The sequence below is a fragment of the Camponotus floridanus genome, unplaced genomic scaffold (genome assembly GCF_003227725.1).
Source record: "Camponotus floridanus strain SB8 unplaced genomic scaffold, Cflo_v7.5 scaffold64, whole genome shotgun sequence".
Lineage (NCBI taxonomy): Eukaryota > Metazoa > Arthropoda > Insecta > Hymenoptera > Formicidae > Camponotus > Camponotus floridanus.
Window position 1 is genome coordinate 213,904 of NW_020229814.1, and position 26,567 is coordinate 240,470.

General features: G+C 30.9%; 1 protein-coding gene across 5 annotated transcripts in view; it reads left to right on the top strand.

The window, feature by feature from the left end:
* The window catches only part of LOC105247979 (protein TANC2), a 43,110-nt gene extending 22,235 nt beyond the window's left edge, over window positions 1-20,875 (top strand). For 2 of the 5 annotated variants that reach the window (XM_011252468.3, XM_011252469.3), the window contains 15 exons: window positions 10,215-10,594; window positions 11,844-11,964; window positions 12,051-12,194; window positions 12,329-12,469; window positions 14,096-14,692; window positions 15,611-15,945; window positions 16,025-16,303; window positions 16,418-16,861; window positions 16,991-17,197; window positions 17,556-17,822; window positions 18,462-18,757; window positions 18,821-19,272; window positions 19,377-19,678; window positions 19,759-20,178; window positions 20,488-20,790. In XM_011252468.3, the coding sequence (XP_011250770.1) occupies window positions 10,215-10,594; window positions 11,844-11,964; window positions 12,051-12,194; window positions 12,329-12,469; window positions 14,096-14,692; window positions 15,611-15,945; window positions 16,025-16,303; window positions 16,418-16,861; window positions 16,991-17,197; window positions 17,556-17,822; window positions 18,462-18,757; window positions 18,821-19,272; window positions 19,377-19,678; window positions 19,759-20,178; window positions 20,488-20,790 (4,688 nt within the window). Of the gene's footprint in view, window positions 1-10,214; window positions 10,595-11,843; window positions 11,965-12,050; window positions 12,195-12,328; window positions 12,470-14,095; window positions 14,693-15,610; window positions 15,946-16,024; window positions 16,304-16,417; window positions 16,862-16,990; window positions 17,198-17,555; window positions 17,823-18,461; window positions 18,758-18,820; window positions 19,273-19,376; window positions 19,679-19,758; window positions 20,179-20,487 lie in introns of all 5 variants that reach the window. The other 3 variants (XM_020026455.2, XM_025413259.1, XM_011252470.3) reach the window with 3 other exon arrangements.
* Window positions 20,876-26,567: the final 5,692 nt, after the last annotated feature.

Sequence of the window (26,567 nt, forward strand, 5' to 3'; positions counted from 1 at the left end):
TAAGTCAATTATATTATTTTTGCTGTTTGAATAATTGTGATATAATTATCTGCATTTGTGCGACTTAAAAAGAATGAAATATAATTAAAATAACTCTTTTCTAATGCTTGAAAAAAATATATTAATATTTTATTAACTCTTTGCAGTTCATAGGCGCCGTTACGACAACATACATTTTATAATGAAATTATTTATGATGCCGAGAGCAGCAGTGACGATAATGAAGTAGAATTTTTTTTATTCGATATAATAACATTTTTTTATATTTCCCATAGGTATCACAAAAATGCCTTAAAATTGTTGATAGGCCACATGACAAAATTAGCTAGAGTGCAAAGAATTATATCAATAATATTTCAGCATTAAATACATTATAAATAATACGTAAATAAATAATAAAATGAATGAAAATATAACAAAAGCTGGAAAAATCTTAGATTATAATTAAATTATTAATCATGTATATAAAATAAATATATTTTTATGAAAATGTGAAAAAGTTTTTCTCACGCAATTCAACATACAATATATTATGAGTATGAAAGACCGCAGGAGGTTATATCCGCTAATATTTCATGACAACGTGTAATGCATCGTTGCGAAATGTGTACACCTGTACCACGCACCTTGCCCTCGATACAGTGTCTAACTTTCCCTGTCGTCTGCACCTAAAATGCGTTCATCTATCTCTCATTGAATGTGTTTTTGAATTTTACATGTAATTATACACACACACTATCACTTAGATGAATAAATAAAAACATATATAAATATTACCAAATTATATTTTATACCGTTATTTTATCCTTTAATAATTTTATGAACAAAACAGCTAAAGAAGAGAATAAAAAATTTAATCATTTACTTGCGTTTCTGTATTGTTTTGGAGATAATGCAATATTTTTGTGACCGCTACTATTTTATATATAAATAGTACCATAAAAATATTTATTTATTTTATATATAAATAGTATCGATAAAAATTACATTATGTATTATCTTCGAAAACAGAAAACGCAAATAAATGACTTAAGTTTTTTATTTTTTTCCCTATTTTATTTATGTTCATAAAATTATACTATATTAAGTATAAGATAATAGTAATAAAATATAATTTATTTTAATATTTATATATATTTTTGTGTGTTCATTAGAAATAGATAATAATTTCCCCATTTTTATAAGGGATGTAACACTTTTGATCAGCACTATATATGTATATCTATTTCTCAGAAGTATATTTTTTATTTTAATATAATATGGCGTCAATAAGTGGGTCAATTGAAGTGGTTCTTTCGAGAGGTGGGTCTCGTGAAAAGAAACGGCTGCGAAAAAAAGAGATCCGAATTCACTCTAACATTCTCAATATAACTATACCATTTATAATTGTGCACCCAAACGCATCTCTGTGTGCGAAATGTGCGAGTACACTTGTTTACGTGAGTCGTATTGTGTGGCAGGATAAAAATAAAGAATAAAAAGGATGGATGATGTCTTGCAATCTATCATTACGGGTGCCAGTACAAAACGTAAAAAAATTCGGTCGTACAAAGATATTCAAAGAAATTGTAAGAAATATTTTTTTGTGGTTGATGCCACTTTTTTCCTCTTTTTCTATTTTTCTTTTCATTAATGCATCCCGAGTTTACAAACATGAAATAGGCATTGAAGAAAGTACACATACGGTGATCTCATGCGACGTTAGCTATATGACTCACTTTGTCGTCATCGAAAATTTTATTTTTTTGAGCTATACATTGATGAGAAAAGTGTTTTCTCTTTTCATACATTTCTTACATCATTTATATAGCGTGAATATTTTTGCAAATCAAGCTATTTAAGTGCAATAAGTATGTAAATAGTAAATTATGTGTGAAAAGTAGAGATAAAATTTTCACTAGAAGAAACTATACTCAATTATTGTGCATTTCTTTTCAGCTATATCGTAATACTTAAAGGCATTCAATGAATTATTTTTCTCCTTCTTCAAAAATATATCTATAATAAATTCTTTTTTTTTATCAATCTTCATTTATCATCTGTCGATCATTCTCTTTAAATCTTCCTCAAAGTATTTAAAACTTCTTAGGCATGAATTTGAATTCTTAGGCATTTATTTGAATAATATGTGTGATTTATTTAAAAATAATAATTTCTAACATAAAGTTACTCATTGTCAAAGAGTTTTATCAATTTTTGCATAATTTTTTGCGAAATAGAGCGATGACTAATTTCCCTGACACGTTCAAGAATTTTGATAATCAATATATTCATAGCAACTTTTTTCTTATTATACTTTAATATTAACAGAAACAAAAAATTATTATTATATAAATTAGTCACGAAATATTTATTACTCTTTCTTATTTAAAGATTTAATTTACTTTAGCAGTGTAAAAAGTTGATAATTTTTATGATTTTTTAAAAAGAATATTAGAAATTAATTTTGTATTTTTATTGATATTTAAACAGTATACATCAATGTTTTTAAATTTTGCATATTCAGTTTTTTCCTTTAATACGAATTTCTGTGCATGTTCAACAATGCTTAGTTCGATGATGTGACATATTACTCCTTACGTCTAAAAGAACTGAACCTAATTAAATTTAGGGAAAATTAAAAAAATAATAAAATATAGTGTCGTTTTAAAATTAAATATATTTCAATTTTACTAAAATTTATTCATTTCTTCAAAGTCAGAGAAATATTAACTATTAATTTTCTAAATTCTAATTCATTAAGGTTCAATATCCCCCCAAAAATTGTATTCTCTAAAAAAGAATTGAATTATTCTATCTATTAATTTTTTCAAAATATCTGTCACAATTTTGAAGACAGATTTTTGAAAAAAACTGCGTTTTTAAAGTTTTGAAGATTCATTTTATGATCTACACGCTATCGTATTCAAAGTCCAACATCGTCAATTTTGCAAAATTTTCGATGAAATATAAAAAATATTCTTCAGATACCATACTTCCAGAAAATATAAAAAATAGATTGATTTGTATGACCTAAAATAGACTGGCTCTTACATGCATTTGACAGAAACCGTATGAAGGAGTCAAGGAGAAAGTGGGCCACGATTAGATACGGCTGCACAATGATATTTTTTGATTTGTGCGACGAGAGTAATAACCATCCTGTATTGTGCATGCGGTCATATTTATAAATTAAAATAAAAGTATTATTTATTCAGTTGAAGTGACTCAGATAGAGTTGACGCCGTCGGCTCTTTATCAAGATGATATTATCAAGCTAGGATTTAGCAAATGATAAGCATCGTCGCTTTCGAAAAACAAATCCGTGATAGTGTCATAAAATCGGAAATCGTCTGGTTTGCTAACCGCACCTTTATGTAAATCGTTAAACATGTTCAACCTGCTCGCAAACGGGAAATGTTTGCTGTGGTTACGCCGCACAGCGAAAGCTTCGAAATCATTTCATTCATAATGATCTGAATAAAAATCTGTTGCTCTAAAAAACATGATTGAATAGAGGAAACGAATACTCCCTCCGTCTTTTGCCAACCGTAGGTTGGCAGCAGTTGGGAATAAAAAAGAGATAAAGCAAGATCTTACAAGTCAGTAAAGTCATCTTATAGTTGTCAACGATCAATCAATCAAAAAATATTCGATAAAAAATCCAAAATAAATAACGATTATCTATAACGATTTTAATAGATGATCACCTATTAAAGGAAGATAATTTCACACATATGTGCGAAATCTATTTTGAAATCTTTTTCTCTGTTTTTGGAGAATAATATTAAATCACAAGGACAATTAGGATTTTTCAACACCGATTAAATTAATTATCTGTAATGGATTAATTAAATGTCTTCTTAAAGATCCACGTAGTTATAATTGGTCAAATATTTATTACTGATTTACAGATGAACATATATGAAAAAATATATTATAAAATAAAACACATAATTATTATTGGAAGAATTTAAAATTAAACTTTAAATATATAGCAACACGTACATATGTATCAATCCTATGGAATAGAAAATTGATAAAAACAAATTTGCGGAATATAATAAAGATATAATATTTCTCTCTCCTTTCCAATCAAAAGCAATTGTTATGACAACGACTTCCTTCAATCTGTAATTTACAGGTCTTTTTGTAGTCTCTTGTATTGGTTATGAAATGCATTTATCTAGAAATTGCATTGCTTTCATGTGTAACAGGTTCGTATAACATAACAGTATTATCTAAATGAATACATGCAGTGTGAATGTATAACTCGGAGGGCTTTTGAAGGCAACGTGTAAACGTTACACGCATACATATGTAGAAACAGCAGACAAGATCGAAATTCTGGATACTGCTCATTCTATTGGAAATAAATTTATATCATGCGAATGTAACAATAATTACAGTCTTGCACGCGAATGCAGGTAAAAAAATTTCCACACACGTGGAATATACTAGTAACTGTAAGGACAAAGTGTCACACACGTTGCACCACATTTTGGATCGTAAAAGAACGTAGTTGAGCGATAAGCATGAGTTTTCCTACTGTTTAATCATGAGACGCGTGAGATCCACGGGATTTTTGAGTTATCTAATATGCTTTATCAGCGATGGCGTCACTGGCGATTAGCTTCGTTATTTCGTGGAAACTTGTAAATATATTCTAATTCGATTGATATTAAAATAAGATTAAAATTTGTGTAAAGAGAAAATGACTTATCATTTTATAATATATATATATATATTTTTTATAAATATGAGCAATCTCTCGTAGGCATGTAAAGCAGATAAGAATAATCTTATAGATTTCCTAAATTTTTTTCTACAACGCATTTTATTATCATTTTATTATCATCATTGTTTATTTTCTATTGATTATATGGATTTTTCTCAATAATTTTGAAATGAAATAAGTAGAACTCTTTTTAGAAAAAATGTGGAAAAAATTTCGAAACATATTTAAAAATAAAAGAAATTTACCAAGTTTTGCAAATTAGAAAACTTGTAGGTCGTCGACTCTCCGATTTTATATTAAAAAATCTATCATTATTTTAAAATTATTTTAGGAAAGATTTTATGTTTGAACATAAAAATTATTATTATAAATTATTACAATCCTTTAATCAATCATTTATAAATTATTACAATGTGATACAAAAGTTATTTAAAAAAAATGTTTTCGCAAAATTTAATTTTAAAGACAAATATATTGGTGGAAGTGTATTATAGAAAAAAATTGATAAGAATTTATGAAATTACTTTTATTTATTCGACATATATACACATATTCACATACTCATGAAAGATTGTTTACCTTTACTAAAATACTCTGTATGTGTGTGTGTCGTAAAAATAAATATTTTAGGAGATATTTCATGGTTTATACAAAATTTTGTCAAATTAAAATATAAAATATTTCGTAAACTATATTCACACTCACACATAATTTCTGATCACTCACATTTTTTCACTCTTATAATTTTTATGCTAAATATTGCGAAAAATCGGTTTCTATAAAAAAATTAAAATAATTCTATTTACAAAAGCTAGGTTAACATTTACATAACATTGGCATCTACATCCAACAAATCAAACTAATATTATTCTCTATTTTCCGCTCCTTCGAGCCAAGCAACTTTTATTTAAAAAGTTTTCTTCTAAAACTTAAAACTTAAATTTTGAGATATTGGAGTGGGTTGATTAAAATAAGCCACCCTGTATTTATTCTACACATTCTACATATATATATATATATTTTTTTTTTCTTTTTTTTTTTTTTTAAATATATTATAGTGTTATAGTGTTCACTTATGATTTTTGAAATATGTTATGATGTCGTGACCGAGTATGAAATTTCGTAGCCTCCCGGTATATCGAAGACATCGATTTTAAATACGACAGGACTGTAGGCGAGTACTTCGATGGAGTAACTTTCTCTTACTCTTCTGAACGCACCGAATAACGATTAATACACGTGACTTGTGACTTGCTGAAACCGAAACGACAGGCGAATAACGTTCGATTCGCGTCCCTATTGTTTTTATTTACCATTGTACAAAATCTATCGAAGGTGTTTGGATTTCTCAACATGTACCTTGATTGTATTATTTATTTCTACTAAACGTCAAAAAATATATACATGTGTGTTTTTGATTTAAAAGCATTATTGAACGAAAACATGATAAGTGTGAAAAAAACCTACAATATAATACATCAATGATTTAAAAGTCATAATATTTATTAAATTGTCAGAGATGAACGGAGAGGAAAACGTGACACGAATTTCAAGTTACGTTGAAATTGCCAATAATCGTTTCTGTTGGCAAAATGAGAAAGAAACAGTGGCTTCCGGCAGTGAATCTGGGCACTGATTCGGGTCAGATCGTCTGTGGGATCCAATTTACGAGGACATAGGTTCTCAGACTTCATTTCTTAACGATGTGAGAGAGAGTGAGAGAGAGAACAAGAGAGGAAGGGAGGGAGGGAGGGAGGGAGGAGAGAAAGGGAGAGCTCGGAGGATGGAAATGGAGACGGGGAAGTTGGTCGACCAGCAGGTGGCCACGGTGTGGATGTCGTTCTGCTCGATTCTCTCACTTGGCGAACAGGCTTTAATCGCCCCCGTTCTCGCTTCAGTCGATGTCGGTCGACTGGACACATCGTATATCATCGGTCGTCACGAGTGAATCGAACGAACAAATTCGAATGTATCTAATATGGTTTTTATATAGTTTTTTATTTTCATTTTTTTTTTACAAAATATTACTCCAAAAAATTTTTCGCACAAAGAGTTCTGCTTGTGCTAAATATTTGCACGGAATTATCGTTACAAAATCGTCGATGTCATGATATCTTGTTTCACCGGCGCCAGCATAAAGAATCGATTCACTTTAACAATGACTGATGTCGAAAGGAAGCGACTTTCTCTATACACGATTTAAGATCACTTCTTTAGATGACTTTTCCAAGAATGAGATTTAATGCGATGCTTTGTTACTTTTTAATCTAGATTTAATCTCATCGATTCATTAGCGCAATTAAAAAAGTAAAGTTAATAACAATTAATAAGGAATAATAGAAAATTTAATCGCCAAAATCTCGTGCAATTAAATAGATTTTTTTCCCCTCGAGTCTATGTCCAAAAAAATTATGATAGTGTCGCGAAAACAGATATTGTTCATTCATAAAAAGATGTATCTCAAAATTTGTGTTGTATGTCGCTTAACCGATTTAAATTATTATATATTTAAATTTAAATCAATTTTATTTTTGTTTTCAATTTTTATTATGTTTCTGTATTTTTTGTGTAAAAAGGTTAAAGATTAAATTAGCAACTTTAAACGAATTAGATACGACAAAAATTAATAAATTTCATATATTTTAAAATTTATGAATTTGATATTGCGCAAAATGCTTGTAACATTTTAAAATATAAAATTTATATTTAATTTGTGTGAGTTAAAGTAAAGATTTGCCGTGTAGAATACAATTCTCAAAATCGTAAATATTGGATTTAATGTTGTACTAATTTTTTTATAATGAATATTCTACGAAAATTTTATAGCAACAGTATACACAAAAATTCATGAAAATAAAAATTTTTTTATAATGAATATTCTACGAAAATTTTATAGTAACAGTATACACAAAAATTCATGAAAATAAAAATTTTAATTCTACATGGCAAATCTTCAGTTCACTCATAAATTAATTATTAATCGTATATTTTAAAAGACTAAAATGCTTTGTTTAATGCAGTCAAATTTATAAATTTCGAAATGTATTAGATTTATTAATTTTTGACTTAACTTTGTTCAGTACCCATATTAAGCTGTCCCCCCACTCCCACCAACGCCAAATAAAGTCTTATTTATTAAATAATTTAGTGCTAATTATGTGATAATTTATTGTTGTAATCCAAATTTTGTTGCTCAAACCGTTTAGCAGAAAATTACGTTTGAAGTGGGGGAGGGCCAGCTTGACATTAAGCTAGTCCCCATAATAAAAAAAATATATAAATTGCTCCAATTACACTAGAATTTATTGTTATTTTGTTGCTTCAAAATCATGTAAAAACATTTTGGAAAAATTGTGTATGCCATCTTTTAGTTAATTTATGTTATATTAATGCGCGCCATATAGAGCTCGTGGCAATAAAGTGTTGATTTTTAATAGTTTAAATCGAGCAACAAATTCAGTCTCTTACATATTTTGATAGTATAATGTCTACAGATTGTTTTGACACCAAAAACATGCGAGCAACAAATTCTTTTAGTTACTTTTCTCTTGTACAAATGAATAGCATCGCTCGGCGATACTTATGGAATGTTGATTTTAATTCAATAACACAATTTTCCCAAAATGTTTTTACATGATTTTGAAGCAACAATTTCTAGTGTAATTGATTTTTTAATTGGAGTATTTTATATATTTTTTTCATTATGCTAATGTCCCTCCTTCACTTCATACGTAATTTTCTGCTAAACGCTTTAAGCAACAAAATCTGGACTATGGCAATAAATTAACACATAATTAGCACTAAATTATTTAATAAATGAAACTTTATTTGGCGTTGGTGGGGGCCAGTTTAATATGGATCTGTTCATTTATATACATATATCTAAAAAGCACAATTCTTACAATTTGACTTATTAGTAGATTAGTAGTCTGTTTACAATATAAGAGCGAAATAATCGAAAAGAAAATTTTTTAAAACATTTCCTGAATTTCAATAAAATCCCATGAGAATTCCTTGATTTTTTTATAAAAAAATTCCTGAAAGTTCCAAGTTTCTCATGTTTTCCCAGATTAAACGGAGTAGATCAGATAACACTCAATGATATCGTATCCAATAGATATCAATTGGTGTCTATCAACGCACGACTGGACTAAACACGAAATACGACTGGAAACGAGGAGTATGTATGAGTCAGTGAAGCTCACCAGTCCGGAGAAAACGACACCGATGCGCGAGTTTACAAGTGGAAGCGGGGTCTCTGCACCAGACTCAAGTGCGTTGACCCAGCTTACGGTAACCCGGGTTGCGTAGTTGCACCTGTCTCACGCGGAGTTACCGGCTTGAAGGGGTCGTGCGACTTCCTTTTCTCTTCCCGTTTCCCTATTTGCCGCACTTTATCCGCGATCTTTGTGTGTTCGCGGAGAGAGGCACAGATGAGATTCTTAAATATTTATGTTTATACGTTATGTATATTTATGTTAAAAAATTGGAAAAAATTTTGCAAAAATGTGCATTTCTGCCAGCCAAAGCGATTACGAAAAAAAAATCCGGAAGGATATCCAGAAGAATATGCATTGAACTTACTAAACTATATAAACACGATCGAGCGCACAGAAATCCCCTCTTGACCTTACTTTCTAGAACGCTTCATATGGCTTCTCCAATTCGCGTTCTATTCAATTTATCTGCGCATTCGTGATGAACGAGCATTGTCGTTGGTCGAACCGTGTCTCTCCGAGATATCGAGCTGCGAACGGGTTGTTCATCATGACAGATAGGCCTACTGTCAAAAGACCAGCGGTCTCATAAAGTGGCACACTGACTCGATTCGATTTGATTCGCGGAAGAGGATATTCTTGTTTCTCTCATATAACTTTCTTGCACTTACTTCTTCATACGGAATGGAAAATAATCATTTTAGAAGTCTAAAGAAAAATGCAACACGTAAAAATCTAATATTTCTTCGACCGTATATTTTATTTAACATAAATTTATGTGTACAACAATCAGTAGGTTTTCCACGTTCAAGTCGTAACAAATTCTGAAATCAATTTTTTTTAATGTCGAATTTCATTTTTTAATACTTCTTGGAAATGTGCAAGCAAAGTTGCTCGAGAATATTTGTTATCATTTCTTTCTTGAAACATGGGAATCTTGATTGTCTTTCAGAATCTAAAATATTTTCATGCTTAATTCAAGAAACGATATGGAAGTCGACTCTAATTTATTTCAGAATTTGTTAAGATCCTATTTCAAATTAAGAGCTGTAAGAAAAACCGAGAAAGGAAATATTGACTATATTGACACGTAAGCTTGTATAAATAAAATTTTGAATTATCCATAGGTGTTTCATTTTTCTCTAGGCCTCAAATTATTTTCTATCTCCTTCACTAAATTTATAAGAAATTTCGATAAATTATTCACATTAAATCGTGTACAATCTTTGAATTAATAATAAAAAGTTAATAATGAGAAAATGTGAAATTATCCTTTGTAGACCTGGCGCAGATACGAGCATTGGTCGAGTCAACGGGGATGCTGGGCGGATCCACGTGTCCATCTTGCGAGATGCCGTTCGACAAGGGCAAGAAACGTCGTCTGATCGACTCCTGCGGTCACGAGCGTTGCTACTCCTGCCTGTTTCGGAACGAGGCCTGTCCGCTTTGCTTGCACGGCTACGATCTCAACAACGATGATAGACTGGAGGAACCAACTTTCAGGGACGAGTTCACTGTTTCCGCGACTCCGCTGTCTGTTTTCGCGCCCACAGACGGTTGGCTCGATGAGTCATCGACGGTGAATTCTCTCTGCGGCAGCCCCAGGCTACCACGCACCAAAATCACCACGAGGGCTAATCTGCCGTCGCGGATTATGCACGTAAGTCTATTATCAACGATAAGGAAAAATAACATGATAGATTTTCCCTTCCGTTTGACCTGCTATATTAAAAAATAAATTAAAGATATTTAAAAAATTTTTTTCTGCTTCCTAAAATATTATTTCAAGAAAATGTAATATTTGTAAATATTATAATTTTTTCGACCAAATGGAATTATGCTTTTATTTTTTTCAAAGCTCGTACAAAAGTATACATTTTAAATATTTATGATAACTTTTCAGCATTTATGAAATGTATAACAAAAAAATATTAAAATTAAAATATAATCCAATGTTCGAAATCGTCGACAACTTGTGATACGATTTGGGCTTTCGAAAATACAGCTTTGTTCTCGATTTTCCAACCGAGGTTTACGCGATGCCGATATCTCGAATACGTGAATCATGTATCTCTGATAATTGCAACAATGTATATTTCGCAATGTATATTTCGTCGATAGTTTCGTACATTCGCGACAGTGCATCGGGAACGTGCACCCCTTTACGATGTTCGTATTCTAGTAATTCGAGAACGCACTTCGCTAATCAACCGATGGGATTCTTTAAATTATAATTATTAATTAATGTATATTTTCGATTAAAATTTTCAATTGCAAAGTATCACATATGAAAAAATGTTTGTAATTAATAATTTTTAATTAATGACGGAAGAATTGAATGTGAATATTTCTTGTAAAAAATAAAAATGTGTGTATAAGTGTACGTGCGTATGCGTATGCGCGTGCGTGCGTGTATGTGTATGTTAATATATTTCTTAATATATAATATAACATTAAAATACTTAATATAATACTTAATATAATAATATAAAAATACATAAAAATTTGATCTATCTTTTAATATTTTTTTGTCAAATTGATTGACAGCTACTGCAATGTATTATTTTTTGTAAAAATTGAAATAAATATAAAAATTATATAAACTTTAAACCAATCAGAAAAAATCTCGCTCAAATTTTAAACAGATATTTAAATCAGACAAACTAAATTTATTTTTAATATATCTCGTATATTTTTAATATAAAATTTGTCATATATATTTTGTTAGTTAATTTGCACATAATTGAAAAAAGATATCGTTTAATATTGTATAATATTCATGACTAGAAAGAAGCGATGCTATAAAAGAATAAATGAATTTAATTATTTTTTTGCTGATCATGCTACATCAAATTGCCAATAATAAATTATCAATCTTGTTAATTATTTATTACTTTATTATTTTTCAGCAGCGAGCTGGAGTAGAAAATGTCTCGTTGGCAGCGATGGGGAAGAACTTGAGAAGCAAGGTTTCACAGCTTCCAGATTCTTCTATCTTTCAAGGTCAACAAAAACTTGAAATGACACAAAGTACGTTGAGATGTATAATCTAAATTCTATTTTATGTCTATATATCCGAAATATTTATTATTAAGAACATAAAATCGATGTTGTAGGTTGTCCTACGCCGCCAAATCAACGAAAAAGATTCTTTCTTAACCCGAAAGTGCTCAGAAGCTCCTTCGCCGCCCAGAGATCCTCTAGACGTACAACATCCTCGCCCGAACCGATCACGAATGACAACCCTTCCGCGTTATCAGGTATGTTTATTTCTTTTTTTTTTAATAAAATATAAATTTCCATGTCATACTTGCTCGAAGGAAAAATTTAACGATTGAAGTCGCGTGGTATATCTTTATAAATCTCATATAAAAACCCACACGCGCGCATGCAGCTTGGATGACTTCGTCCTTGGAAGGAAAAGCGAGATGGCCCGGCGTTGTCCTGGGAAAAATCAAGTCTCTGTGGAGTAGCAGTCAAGGCACAGCTAGCGACGGGCTAAATCAGCTTATCAGCTCGTCAGACAAAGTCGCAGGCAGGGAGATCCTTTCAAATTCCATGTGTATTGCTGTTGAAACATATTCGAGATGCTTGTAGTTTGTGAATTATAATAATGCAAAGAAACATTAAGGGTCCAATCTAATTTAGAAAATCAAAAAAATTGATTTTTTTATATTTTCTAAGAGTAGTGTTGTCTTTCAAACTTTATTGAAAAATTCACAAAATTAATAGAGTTAAGACTGAATAGGATGGCGTGCAGGATCTTGAAGTTTGCAAAACTTGAAACGCGTTTTTCTTAAAATACTGTTTTCAAAATTGATATGGCAAATGTCTTGAAAGAACTTTATAGACTGAATTATACGACTAAATAATTTCAATTTTTTTCTTAATAAGAGAACACTTTTTTGAGAATACTGAACTTAATTAGAATTTAGAAAATTAATAATTAATATTTTTATGACATTCAAGAAATAAATAATTTTCAGCAAAATTGAAATATCTAATTTTAAGATGACACTATATTAAAATTAGATTCAATATTATATTATAAATATTCTACGCAGTAAATCTAAATCAATTTTTTTTATTTTATATAATTATATGAGAAGCAGCATTTTACATTGTCGAATTGTACATTTTCTCACACGCTACGGATAGAGCCTGTATTTAATTAAAACAAATTGAATATTCAAGATTTAAAATATAATATCAGATGTAAAATGTCAAAAAGATTAATTTCAGATTTTTTTTAAGGATTAGTAAAAATCATCAATTTTTCATACTATTAGAATAGATGGACCCTTAAAAATCATTATGCGCGAATTTTTTACAAGTGTTCGCTCGCACGAATATGTCTCTTTCGCGATAACATCTCTTGTAGTGCCTCACTTTAGCAGCATGATATATGCACATTTTGTATTTTTTTAAATTATAATTGTTTTTGTCAGATTTGTTCCAATTCATATAATTCTTGGTTCTTTTGTCGAACTAGATGATAATAATATCTTTTATAAATGTATCTTCACATTTTCAATAATATCATATAATGTAATTTTTAAGTCATAAATTAAATTTTCGTATTTACTCTGATTTGAAATCCCAATTTGCCAAAGTTCTATCATCTTGTTAAATTATGTATAAAATGTTAAATTATATAATTTTTCCTTAACCAAAAAGAATAAAAAATTGAAGATTGCTGAATAATTCGACAGAATGCGTAATATATTTAAAGCACTAAATATTTGTATTATCGCATTATTTGAAATCCTTGGATGTAGCATTTGTTTTTTTGTTATTATCGTATTATTTGAAATCCTTGGATGTAGCATTTGTTCTTTTTAGATTTTGCAGCGTGCTCATTATATTAAAACATAATAATATATTTAGGCAGATGCAAAAAATAAAAATGGATCAATATAGCGAAATGTTTACGAATGTAATTGCCGTGCAACTTTACATACAATAGTCACAACTGTAGTTCACGTCAATTCGAAATGAACTTCGAGCGATAACCGAGCGTTCGCCTGAATGTGCTTGAATGGTAGAGTGTGATTTTGGTTTTGCCTATTGATTTTTGAAACATTTAGATCAACACTGCCTGAACTGGATTGAATCGTCTTTTATACTGATAATAGTCATAACTAGCTTTTCTGTCTTGTAGATGACGAGGGCGGTTGCGTGAAACCGCTATCTTCGAAAACCAGGAAATCGTCGCAGTCGGATCTGTACATGAGATTGGGTCTGCTGCTAGGATCCGGTCGTGCGAATGTGAGTTCAGAATCAAACGCATGTCCCTCCTCGCGAACTCCGGCAGTCCCAGGACACGACAGCTCGGCAGCTTCATTCAGTAGTCTGACTAGCTTCGAAACGCAGACACTGGCCTCAACGAACACGAGTCCGGTCTCAACATTAACGGGTACATCAAGTGAAGCAGAAGCCGCAGCAGCGCTGCGATGCCCCGTCAAACCAAAGGCCAAAACCAAGGGAAAGGCCAAGTCCAGAGACTGTGACAGCGCCGGTAGCCTGGCATCCATTTCCACGTCATTATCCGCGTCCACATCGATGTCTATGTCCATGTCGGTGTCTGTTTCTGGTCTGTCAAATGGTAGTGGTTCGAGTCCTCTCGCATCTAGAAGGCACTCTGCCAATGCCGCGCAGACAGGTCAAGCCGATGAGCTTGGTCAGTTGAGGAACAGACGATCTTGCACTCGGAGATCAGCGAGAGCTAGCAACATTAAGGCTTCAGCGGATGCTAAATGTAATAAACCACTCTTTATAGGATATAATAGTATAATATGTCCCGACAAATATTCTACTTAAATATAATGAACTTACGAATAATCATTGAAATGGGAATCGATATATGACAATATACAATCAATTAAGAAATCGCATAGAACTGCTCTAAATATGATTTTACATATAAAAAAATTACAAAATCAATAATTTTTAATGAAAAGAGTTGTAAAATTTATTAAATATTTTAAAATTATTTTTTATTTCATAAAAAAGTAATTGTCATTATATTTATTATGTTCTTGCTGTATTTTTGAAGGTATAAATGTATCAAATATAACAAAATCGTTTTTTCTATTTGATACATATGAGGATGTATTCATTTAAAAATGTAAAAATGTTCCACATGGGAATATAATATGCCTTTTAAGCTCTATTGTAACATTTTTTAAATTATTTTTCTAGCAGACTAACAAAACGTGTAAAAGAAAAATTACAAAGATGGAATAGAATAAAGAAGCATTGTTAGAAATAATGTTTGATAAAAATCAGGGTGCTGCAAATGAGTGTTAATGTTTTTTTTGGAATATATACTTTTTTTGAAAATAGAGAAAGATCCTAAATATTTGATCAATATTTTTATTGAGTTAAAATTTTTGTTTTATTGAATTTCATAATTAAAAAGAAAATTATATTTTTGCTAATTATAGTTATTATATAATTTTTTTCACTGAAATCCGAAAGAAAATGTTTTTCTTCTTCAATATTTTCCAAAATTTGATCTCAATTAGAATACTTCAATTAATCAAAAATTAATAAAATCCGTTTATCATAAATTTTATATTGATTTAAACAAATGTAGGATGTACTATATCGTTTTTCCTTATATGTAAATACTTGAACGGCAAGTAATAAAGATCCGTATGCGTTAAAATTCTAGTACGTTTCATTCAACATCATGCAGCGCAATTGACCCTGAAGCCGTTGTTCTTCGAAGTGCCGTTACTAGAGGAGGATCCGCTCTTCGCCGGACGGCAATGGTTGTTACACGAATTGGAATCTGTGATCAATGGCTCTAGTCCCGGCATTCTGATCTCTGGATCGCCGGGCACAGGAAAGACTGCGCTTGTACTGCAACTAGTGGAACACAGTTGTTTTGGGAGAAGGAGGGAACAGTTGGATAGATCTTCGGAGATGAGTGAGGAATGCGACGAGAAGGAGAGACAAAGTAGTAACACAACTCTTCAAGCTAATATTCGACATACCAACGAAAAAGTAAGGAGCATTTTACGGGCGTTTTCTTTAATTTTGTATCTTTATAAGAAAAGCACAAATTGATCACAACGTATTGCAGGTTCGCGAATTAGCTTCACACGTTGTGGCATATCATTTTTGTCAAGCCGATAACAATAGTACCTGTCTAGTGCCGGATTTAATTCATTCACTAGCGGCGCAACTTTGCCAGGCTCCTCAATTGATCTCGTATAGAGAATATCTATTGTCCGAGCCTCACCTTCAAGGCTCGTTATCGCAAAGGGAATGTACCGTTGATCCGGATCTCGCACTCTCGAGGGGTATTATCGAACCGCTTTCCACCTTGAAGAAAACCAATAGACTACCAGTCTCGAATATGGTAGGTAAAAAGCCGAATCAACATATCATTTTGAAATTGAAATTGTTTCTTCGTTGATAATTACTTAGTAAAACATTTTATTATATCGTAAACATCGATACATCTTATTTTTAGGTAATATTAATTGACGCCGTTTGTGAAGCGGAATACCACAGGCCAGATAGAGGCGATACTATAGCTTCTTTTCTGACGAGACATGCACCTAACATTCCCAGTTGGTTGAAGATTGTTTGCACAGTCAGGACGCAGTTGTTGGATTGTGCGAAGCAACTGCCATACACGAGAATTTCGTTAGATAAGACTGCGAATGATGCGATTGGTAATAGTATCGCAAAAGATTTGTCCGATTATGTCGGTTACAGACTCGCACAGAGTCCCTCCATACAGGCGAACGTGACTGCGTCAGTGAATGGCAAGACGGAATCATCGTGCAGCGCGAATCAAACGAGATTTGCTTCGCATCTGCTTGCTCTAGCTAAAGGCAGCTTCCTCTTCGCCAAACTGTCGCTCGATCTTATCGAGAGCGGCCATTTAGTCGCTAAATCTGCAAGTTATAAGGTAAACATACGAGGATATTTTTAATTATAATCAGAATATAATCGTAAATTATATCAATTGTTTTGTTTCTTGATTATATCATGAAAAGGTAGCAAAAAAAATGACGAATAACGCTATTTTATCCCTTAGGTACTACCGGTCTCTCTCGCGCAGATCTTTCAGTTGCATTTTAATCTGAGATTTCCTACGGTAGCTTCGTTCGATAAAGTGCAACCTCTTCTGGCTGTCTGTTTGGCAGCTCTGTATCCACTGACCTTACTTGAAATTTTCTATTCCGTAAATTCTTTAAATATAGATCATTTTATCTCATGGGAAGACTTTTTACAGAGATTCAAGGCAAGTGTTTATATTTTAAATACATTATATAATATTTATACACTTTATTTTTTTTTAATCAATATGATTTAAGTCTATTTTCTCTCTGTCTTTTTCCAATGATGTCATGTAAATCATATAGGTTTTACAGTAATCTAATAATAAAAAATATTTAAAAATCGATCATTAAATATATATATATGAAATAAATAAAAAAAATAATTATTTTGTTCAGTTGCAAAACGTTCTTCTACGATTACTTGTTGATTCGTTTAACAGTTATTTATACTTTTAAATTGTATAGAGTAATGTAAATTTTATGCAAGTCGCAACATGTATTCGCCCGCTTATTTAATGTAATAATATTTTTTTTTATCAGATGCTCTCTGGTTTTCTCGTGAAACGTCTAGATGATACCTACATGTTCTTCCATCCGTCGTTCAGGGAATGGTTGATGAGAAGGGATGAAGGGGAATCGACAAAGTTCCTGTGTGACTATAGACTCGGCCACGCGGCGATAGCGTTCAGACTATCCCGCCTTCAAGCGCCATTAGATGGTGATAAAACCTTGGAATTAGGTCATCACGTATTAAAAGCGCACGTTTATAGAGGTGTAGCTCCATGTTGGCCTTCGCGCGATTTACAAGTAGGTATACAAGTATGTATAAGCAGGTAGATATGTATATATACAAGTAGGCATATAATTAACATGATGTAACGTACCTATACGGTAAAAAAACATTTTGTATTTCTGTTAAAATTTTTTCGTGTAAAAATTTTTGTGTTTAAATTTTACACATACTCTTATGTTAACGTAACATATTATCGTTGTGTTATTTTGACATTTCTGCGTTGAGTTAATATTCACCGTTTCTAAGAGTTAAAACAACACAATTAATATGTAAATGCACGAATTTTTGATGAAATATGTTATATGTTAAAATGAACAGATAAATTGTGTTATTTTTCTCTCTATAAAAGTTTCCATATGTTAAATCGACATATCTCTTCTGTTATTTATCATAAAAATATAAAAATAACATTTTCTTTTAATTAAATTTAACATTATAAATATGTTAATTTAACATAAACTTTATTTCCAGATAAAGTTTAAGTTATACCTTTGTGTTAATTTTTAAACATATTACTTGTGTTATTTATTTACATACTTGCCTTCTGTTAAATTGACATTAAAATTAGAGTGGATAAATTGGGACATGTGAAATTTAACACAAAATTTTTTACTGTGTAAAAACTTAACCAAGCCCCATTCATCTATCTTCAGGCTATCTGGCTGACTTTGTCGACCGAATGCATCTCTTCAGCGTTATGCACGCTTCGGAATATCTACAGTCCAAATGTGAAGGTGTCGCGGTTGCTCCTGCTGGCAGGTGCATCGCCGAATCATATAACTGAGTATTTGGGTAACGCACCGGTTTTATGTATGTACGCGCACGAGGGTTTTGTCGAGATGGTATCCCTTCTTCTCGAATTTGGTGCCGATGTCGAACTGACTAATAGTCAAGGCTGTACCGCGTTATCGCTGGCAGCTGCCCGAGGACACTGTGACGTTGTGAGAAGGTAAAGTTTTTATAAGTCTTCAGAACAATGCAGTGCAATTGCTTATTGTAATGTACTTGATAGATTGGCTGCCGCTGGAGCCTTGTTAGGACACGCGGATATGGCTGGCCAATGTCCTCTAGTACACGCGGCGAGGCACGGAAGATTGTCCGTGGTTGGGTATCTTCTTGCTTGCGATTGGATCTTACCAGCCGGTGAGAATAAATCGGAAAGCGGGGCGTCAGAAATAGGCAGAGAAGAAGCTGCCCAACAAGCCGTTGTTGCAGCTGCTTCGCAAGGCCACGAAGCTGTTGTGGAATATCTTTTAGACATGGCTGAAGTGATTGTAGATCGTCCCGATACATTGATAGGTGAAACCGCTTTAACGATCGCCGCTGCGAATGGCTCGACTGCAACAGTTTCCGCACTTTTGGCCCGCGGTGCTAATCCTACTGCTGTAAATGCGAAAGGCCTTTCCCCTCTCATGCTCGCCGCCAAGGAAGGACATTGGGGTACTGCTGAACGACTTTTACAAGGTTTGCTTTTTTCTTTTTATAGTATAACTTGTGATTGAAATTATTCAACGTACTTACTATCCGAAAGAGATTGGCTTTATAATTGTTAAATTATTATTCTTCAGGAGATCTATCCATTAGCACGGACGCAATATTGGACGAAGCTATATCGCTTCTGGAACAACGCGATCCTGATGGTCGCACCGCGTTAATGCTGGCTGCTTCCGAAGGTCACACCAATCTTATCGAATTGTTCCTCGATAAAGGATCGATTTTAGAAACAAAAGACAAGGAAGGACTTACTGCTCTCGGTTGGGCTTGCCTTAGAGGACGCGTAATCATCGTACAGATGTTGCTTGATCGTGGCGCCAATGTTAGTACGAATGACAATACTGGTAGGACTCCTTTGGATTTGGCCGCATTTCAGGTAGAGTCTATTTTATTTATATGCAAATATATCATTATCACGTGTATCGCGATCTCTAATATTCACAAAATTATATACAGGGTAATCCAAAATTGGTACAGTTGTTACTCGAAAAGGGAGCCGCGGTAGAACACGTCGATCTTCACGGCATGCGACCTTTGGACCGTGCTATTGGATGTCGTAATATACCGGTGGTCCAATGTTTTCTGCGTCGTGGCGCTAAACTGGGTCCTGCCACATGGGCTATGGCGGCGGGAAAGTCGGACGTTTTAATAATCCTGCTAAATAAGCTTTTAGAAGACGGCAACGTTTTGTATCGGAAGAATAGATTAAAGGAAGCGTCGCATCGTTACGCATATGCTCTTAGAAAATTTCCAGCCTCGCCGGAAGAAGATTGCCAAGGACAAGAGCAAAGTCATATGATGCTGCAGCTGCAAACTTTTACACAGCTTCGATTGAATTTTCTTCTAAATCTCAGCCGATGTAAACGCAAGATGAATGTTAGTATAATACAAGATTTCTTGACATTGCTTGGATTTACCTACACAGCATGGAACATTATAACAACATTGCAGCAATATTGCAATAATATTATCATCTTGCTGCAATGTTCTATGCTGTATAAGTTGCTTTTTCTTCTTGAAATGTTGTTGAGTTATACGTTTTCACAATCCCTACACAATATTTACACAATCTTAGAGCAACTTGTAACATTACTGCAGCGTAATTGAAATGTGCTGTGCTGTATGAATTCAAATTTCAAATTTATTCTTAGTTTTACATCGATGTAATGCATTTCTTTTTCACAGGAATGCGTCGAAGCTATCGAACTCGCTGATGAAGCTCTTGGCGTCCGTTCCATTTCTTACGAAGCATTCTATGCCAGAGCTAAGGCTCGTGTGGATTTAGGCTTATTAGAAGATGCCCTGTCCGATGTTCAGGAAGCTCTTCAAAATGTGCCTGCTCACAATAGACAAGATCGTAAGGTACTTGCAGCCTTGAAAGATGAAATTCTTTCTCGGATCGATGGTATTGGAACTAATAAAGGGCATGAAGATTATATCGCTAGATCTCGCCTTCGAGCGTCAGTGGATACTCTTACAGAATTATAATATGTTACTTGATTAAGATGCTCGAATAAATTAAGTCTATACAAATCGATTTGATTCATAAGCGCAATAATAATAATAATAATAATAATAATAATAATAATAATAATAATAATAATAATAATAATAATAATAATAATTTACGCTTATTATAATCCATAATGCAATTTACGATCGTATTTAAAAAAAAACAGTCTCAAGCTTTATTTAAATTTAAATTTTCCTAAAACCTAAACATGAGGTTTTTCACTCTGCATCTGTGCTTATCAAATGGTAGCAACAACTTATCGTGAAAAGAGAGGAACTATATTTTTAATATTGAAATATCTCTGTATCATAAATACATTTCTGATGTGATGGCGCTCTTGACGCGCGGTTTTTACATACTTTTACTACATACATTCGAATAACTTATTATATAGATATTTAATCCTTAGCGTTGCTCAGAAAATTCAACACGAAAGTTTGATTCAATCATATTTATGTTCTGTGTTAAAAAAAGAGAGAAAGAAAACTTCTTTTTTTTATCGAAAATATATAATCAAAGATATGTGTTAAACGATTCGCATGCGGATTTAAATCATTCTCAACTTGCTTTTATCAATGTTTTACAATCTTTTAATGCATATATTTATATTATATTTAATACACAAAATATAATTGTATTTTAAAAGCTAGTTTTGAATGAAGATTCTGACAGACGATTGAGTTATATGTTATTATAAATGGTGTGTTATTTTATAAGTTATATTTGTTTTTTCATATTTTTATATTTAGGACAAAAAAATTCATTCTATCTTTTTTCCAAAGTAATTTGTCGATTTGTCGCTAATAAAGTATCTACGGATCTTGCCAAGTAAAAGTATTTTTAGAGCTTATGAAAATTGCTGTAAAAGCGTGTCGATTTAGTAGTATTGTCCGGCACAAAATTCGTCGATTAAATTATCATTATAATCATTTATTAGAAACAAATTGTAATATACCAATCGATGATATACATATCGACGTTATTGTCAATTATTATTATCACGCAGGATATTTGGTATTTATATAGCTGCCAAAACATTGATTAAAATGTTTATTTGAATATTAATTGTAAACATACGAAAGACATCCGACACGTTCTATTATTATACGAGCTTAAATATTGTATGACATACATATATTGTATGATTTGTGAAGTAAATATTGCATGATATTTATTCGATTGTATAAATCGAATAAAAATATATACGGTAGACCTTCGTATAATGCGAGGCATATATTCCGCGCTACGTCTTACATTATGCAATGTTTATAGTTTGTATAAAATTTGAAAATACACGTTGTTTATTATAAAAGAAATACAAAAAATTTTTCACAAATTTAAGAATTTAAATTAAAATTTAAGAATTATCGTATAAAGTGTAATTTCACACGTTTTAGAAATATCACGTTCTCCATACGAGGTTTTATGTATATAATCATGTGTGTATTATATTAGTAATACACTAAATAATTATTCTAATAGAGTGTCATTCTGATTGAAATGAATTATTTAATTTGTTTTTTGATATCAGTATTTTATATAATAATTATAAAATATATATATATATATATATATATATATATATATATATATAATGCAACATCTCGTTAATGAATTAAACGTGAAACGTATATTTACATAATTATAAATTATATATACTTTTACATTTTTCAGATATAAAGTAGTCATAGACATCTTCACTATGGATATGAGAAAAATATGATATTATTAACCTCGCAGCAATATTTATAATATTTACATCTTGCCCTAGCGTACATAGAGTGTCGCAGAAGTCGAGTTTCTTGACTAATTTGAAAAACAACTATATCGAATGTTATTGACTCCGTTATGATGAACAATGGTGTCAAATAAATTAACTTTCTATTGCAATGATACTTCTACTTTTATATTGACATATCCTGACGAAACAACTAGTAATATAGAAATTTTAAATATTATAGTAAATATCTAAGTTATTGGTTAAATACCTACATGACAGAGAATGTTTGAAAATGATTCTCTTCATAAACATATTTATAAAAAATATATTTATGAAAAAATAAAATAAAAACGTAGAGAGTAATATAATAGGTACTTATTACTTATTTTTATTTAATGATACAAGTTGATACAAACGTCATTTTGTTTTTTTTTCTTTTTTTCAATATCCAGTGAATAATAAGGATAAAAGGCCGCTTGCATCGCGCGACTTATTATATGTCGCTAAATAATATGCATTCAGTATAAACTAATTTAAATATGTAAAAAATATATATAATGTATACAATTTTTAAGTTTTGACCTTTTATATATTAGAATTGAAAATTAAATTGTCTTGTCAGAAAGAGAGAACGAAAAAGCGGGGGGGGGGAGGGAGAGGGGGAGAGAGAGAGAGAGAGAGAGAGAGAGAGAGAGAGAGAGAGAGAGAGAGAGAGAGAGAGAGAGAGAGAGAGAGAAAGTTATCAACGTGTGCAATATATTTTATCGAGGGATTTTAAATCATGGATCAATTTTTGTAAAGGTACTGTCATCATTAATTTTTTACATTTACGATATATTTAGCGTATAGTAATGGCATTTTGAATAATTTTCAAATTGAGAGTGGAATAGGCCTATGGGGGAAACCACTATAAAAAAAGCGCACCATGCTATCTACTACAAGGTGGTGTGGAAATGATAGCGCATCATTTTCTCGCCACTAAAAGGACGGATCATTTTTCGGTGCGGTATTGCGATATATCGCAAACCACCATCATGTCTTGGAGCGACCCACCGACCGCTTCGCCGCGCTCGTAGTATCGGATTACAGTGAGACGACTCTCGTCGCCGCGCGCTTCTACTCACGCAGATCGACCGATCTTCTTTATTTAATATTTCATTAATTATTGCGACAATCCCAAAACAATACAAGTCATTCCTTCTTAATTTGAGCCAATCTACTTCTTTATTTCGTTAAGGTCGATAATTGACGGACACCCTGTCCAAGAAGCACATTTCGGATATTCACTATAAGTCAGCCGCTCCTCGGGCAATCGGGACGAGATTTAAACGGTAGTGCCGCGAAATGGTGTAGAATTTTATGCAAAAAGAACGAAATCGCTATCGCCTCCGGAAGTCGAGATATAAATTGGCCGTTTTTCGTCTGCGCGCGGACGGTCGAAATCGTGCACGACGCCGCGCATGTTGCATGCCTCTCTCGCGCGATATTCACTGTAACGCGGCGAGTAAAATGGCAAGCCGAATGCAATCGTTCGATTAATTCGTTAAATATTTATATATACCGAACGAAAAGCGAAGCCGAATGCAATCGTTCGATTAATTGATTAAATACTTATATATATCGATAGTTAATACTTATATATATCGATAAGTTAATAACAAAGATTAGGTAAAATAAGAACATCTTTTAATATTTTACAGTGGAATTGATGCAATCTAGCTATTGTAAATTGATATAATACAAAATTTCGTCTAATAGACGGAAATCTAAGAACAAAAAATAAAATATGACCTTATTTTGCGTCAAAAGATTCGAGTTCTTTTTATAAAAAAAAAGAATATTAATAATTTTAAGTTCATTAATAGATATTTTAAAGTAAGATATAAATTATTATATAAAAATACTGTTTCATTACAAAAATCTGTGTGGTATTTTCATAATACATGTATAACGCAATTTCGTTTTAATAAATACTTCTAAAATAAATAAGTTTTTTTAGCAACACTTAATAAAATATATATTTTTTAATTTTTATTTAAAGCAAAAATTTCATAAAAGAGTTTTCCTTTAAAATTTTTCAAAAGGTTATAACTTTTTATGTCTAACATCAATTTTTGCGAATGCAAATCTTCTTATAAGGATTGATAAAAATAAACTATTTAGGAATTTTTTCTTTAAATAAGCTACAGAAAATATTAATAACAACGGCACATGTTTAAATTTAAATTTAAATTGTTTCAAAATTTTTCTAATTTTTTGAAGATAAATATATATTAAACAAAATTATCAAAAATTTATGTTTTTTTATTTTTTATTTCATTACATAGACATTATTGCAATGTAATAAATATATAATAATAATATAATGCAATAATATGCAATAAATACATTAAATTAGATATCACAGACTTTCCAGGGATTCATTATTAAATAATAATATCTATATAAATTGTATCTAAAATTATACTTTTTAATTCACATTTTCAATTTTCGTTTTTCGTGAATTTTTATTTATTAATAATTTTTTAATAAACAATGACGAACAATGACAAATTTTTTGTAAAAAAGGTTACTCAAAATTCATCTTAAAGATTACTCAAAATCATCTTAATAAATATTAACTTCTTCTTTTTGGACTTAACTATATAAAGATAAAAGTAAAGTAATATACTTAAATAAAAAAAATTTTTCTTATAAATATTATAATATATAAATAAAAAAACAAAATTATCAAAAATTTGTTTTTTTATTTTTTATTTTATTACAGACATTATTAATAATACATTATTATTAACATTGTTATTAATAAAAATATATAGTACAATAATAATATATAATGCAATAATATGCAATATAATAAATATATAATAATAAGTAATAAAAAAAGTAAAATAAATAAAGAACATATAGGTATAATACCTTTTTATTTATTATTTCAAAAGTAAAAAAATTTTTATAATTTTTTAATATTTGTAATTTAACATATATTTGTCTGTGGTATTAATATATGATATCTTTTATTTTTTTTATTCTCATGTAGTAGTGTAATGTGGCAAATATCCTGCAGTTTGCTGCATCAGGAAAGACTAGTTTAGAAAAACACAAATGAATTGGGATAAAGGAAATATTATAATAAAGAAAGGATAAAAAAAGAGAAGAAATTGTGACTGTAATTTTTACATACATATATGTAATTCGTATGCGAAAATCATAAGCGAAACAAAGTTCAATCATGCTACAATTAAATGCTTCAACATCTAATTGTATAAAACCTTTAGATTACAAAATTTGGTCTCAAATGTGTGTAAGTGTCATAAGCGCAAATGCATTAGTAATTCAAGATACAGTAAGTACACTTCATTTAGTTATATGTAGACATTACATTTAATGTGTGTGAATTATTTAAAACGGAGAGCTACAAACTTAACAGCGTACATTTCGTATATGTATAAGTATAGTGGATGTATCGTTAGCAAACGAGATGCTTCAATACAGATGTTTCAATACATTTAATTAATATTTAATATGCAGAAAAATATTATTTTTTACATATATATGGTAGAAAATAATTTGTCTAATTATACATTAAATATTGTTTTACCCTCATTTACATGTATGCGTATATATTTAAACATTTTTGATCAATATTATCTTATATAACAGACGATTTTCGTGCTTATATTTATTACATTCATCGAAAGACAAGTATATTATTCTTTATATAAATAAAATCGATAATCAATATATAGGTATAATTAAGAAAATTAAGTATGACTAGTTCTCCAATTAAAGAGATTTATGTATATATTTTTTATATACAATAGCATAATTGCATATATATATATTATCTTAACACAAAAATTTAAGTTTGTGCAAGATTTATATATAATAAATACCATATAATTTTGTCTTATACATATATGTTGTATAGTTGTAACGGCAAATATATTTTTGTATCGAAATTAATTGTATTTGTTTGCTTTATTAAATTGTGCAAAAATTCCAAAGAATTTATTCTTAATTAATTGTGAA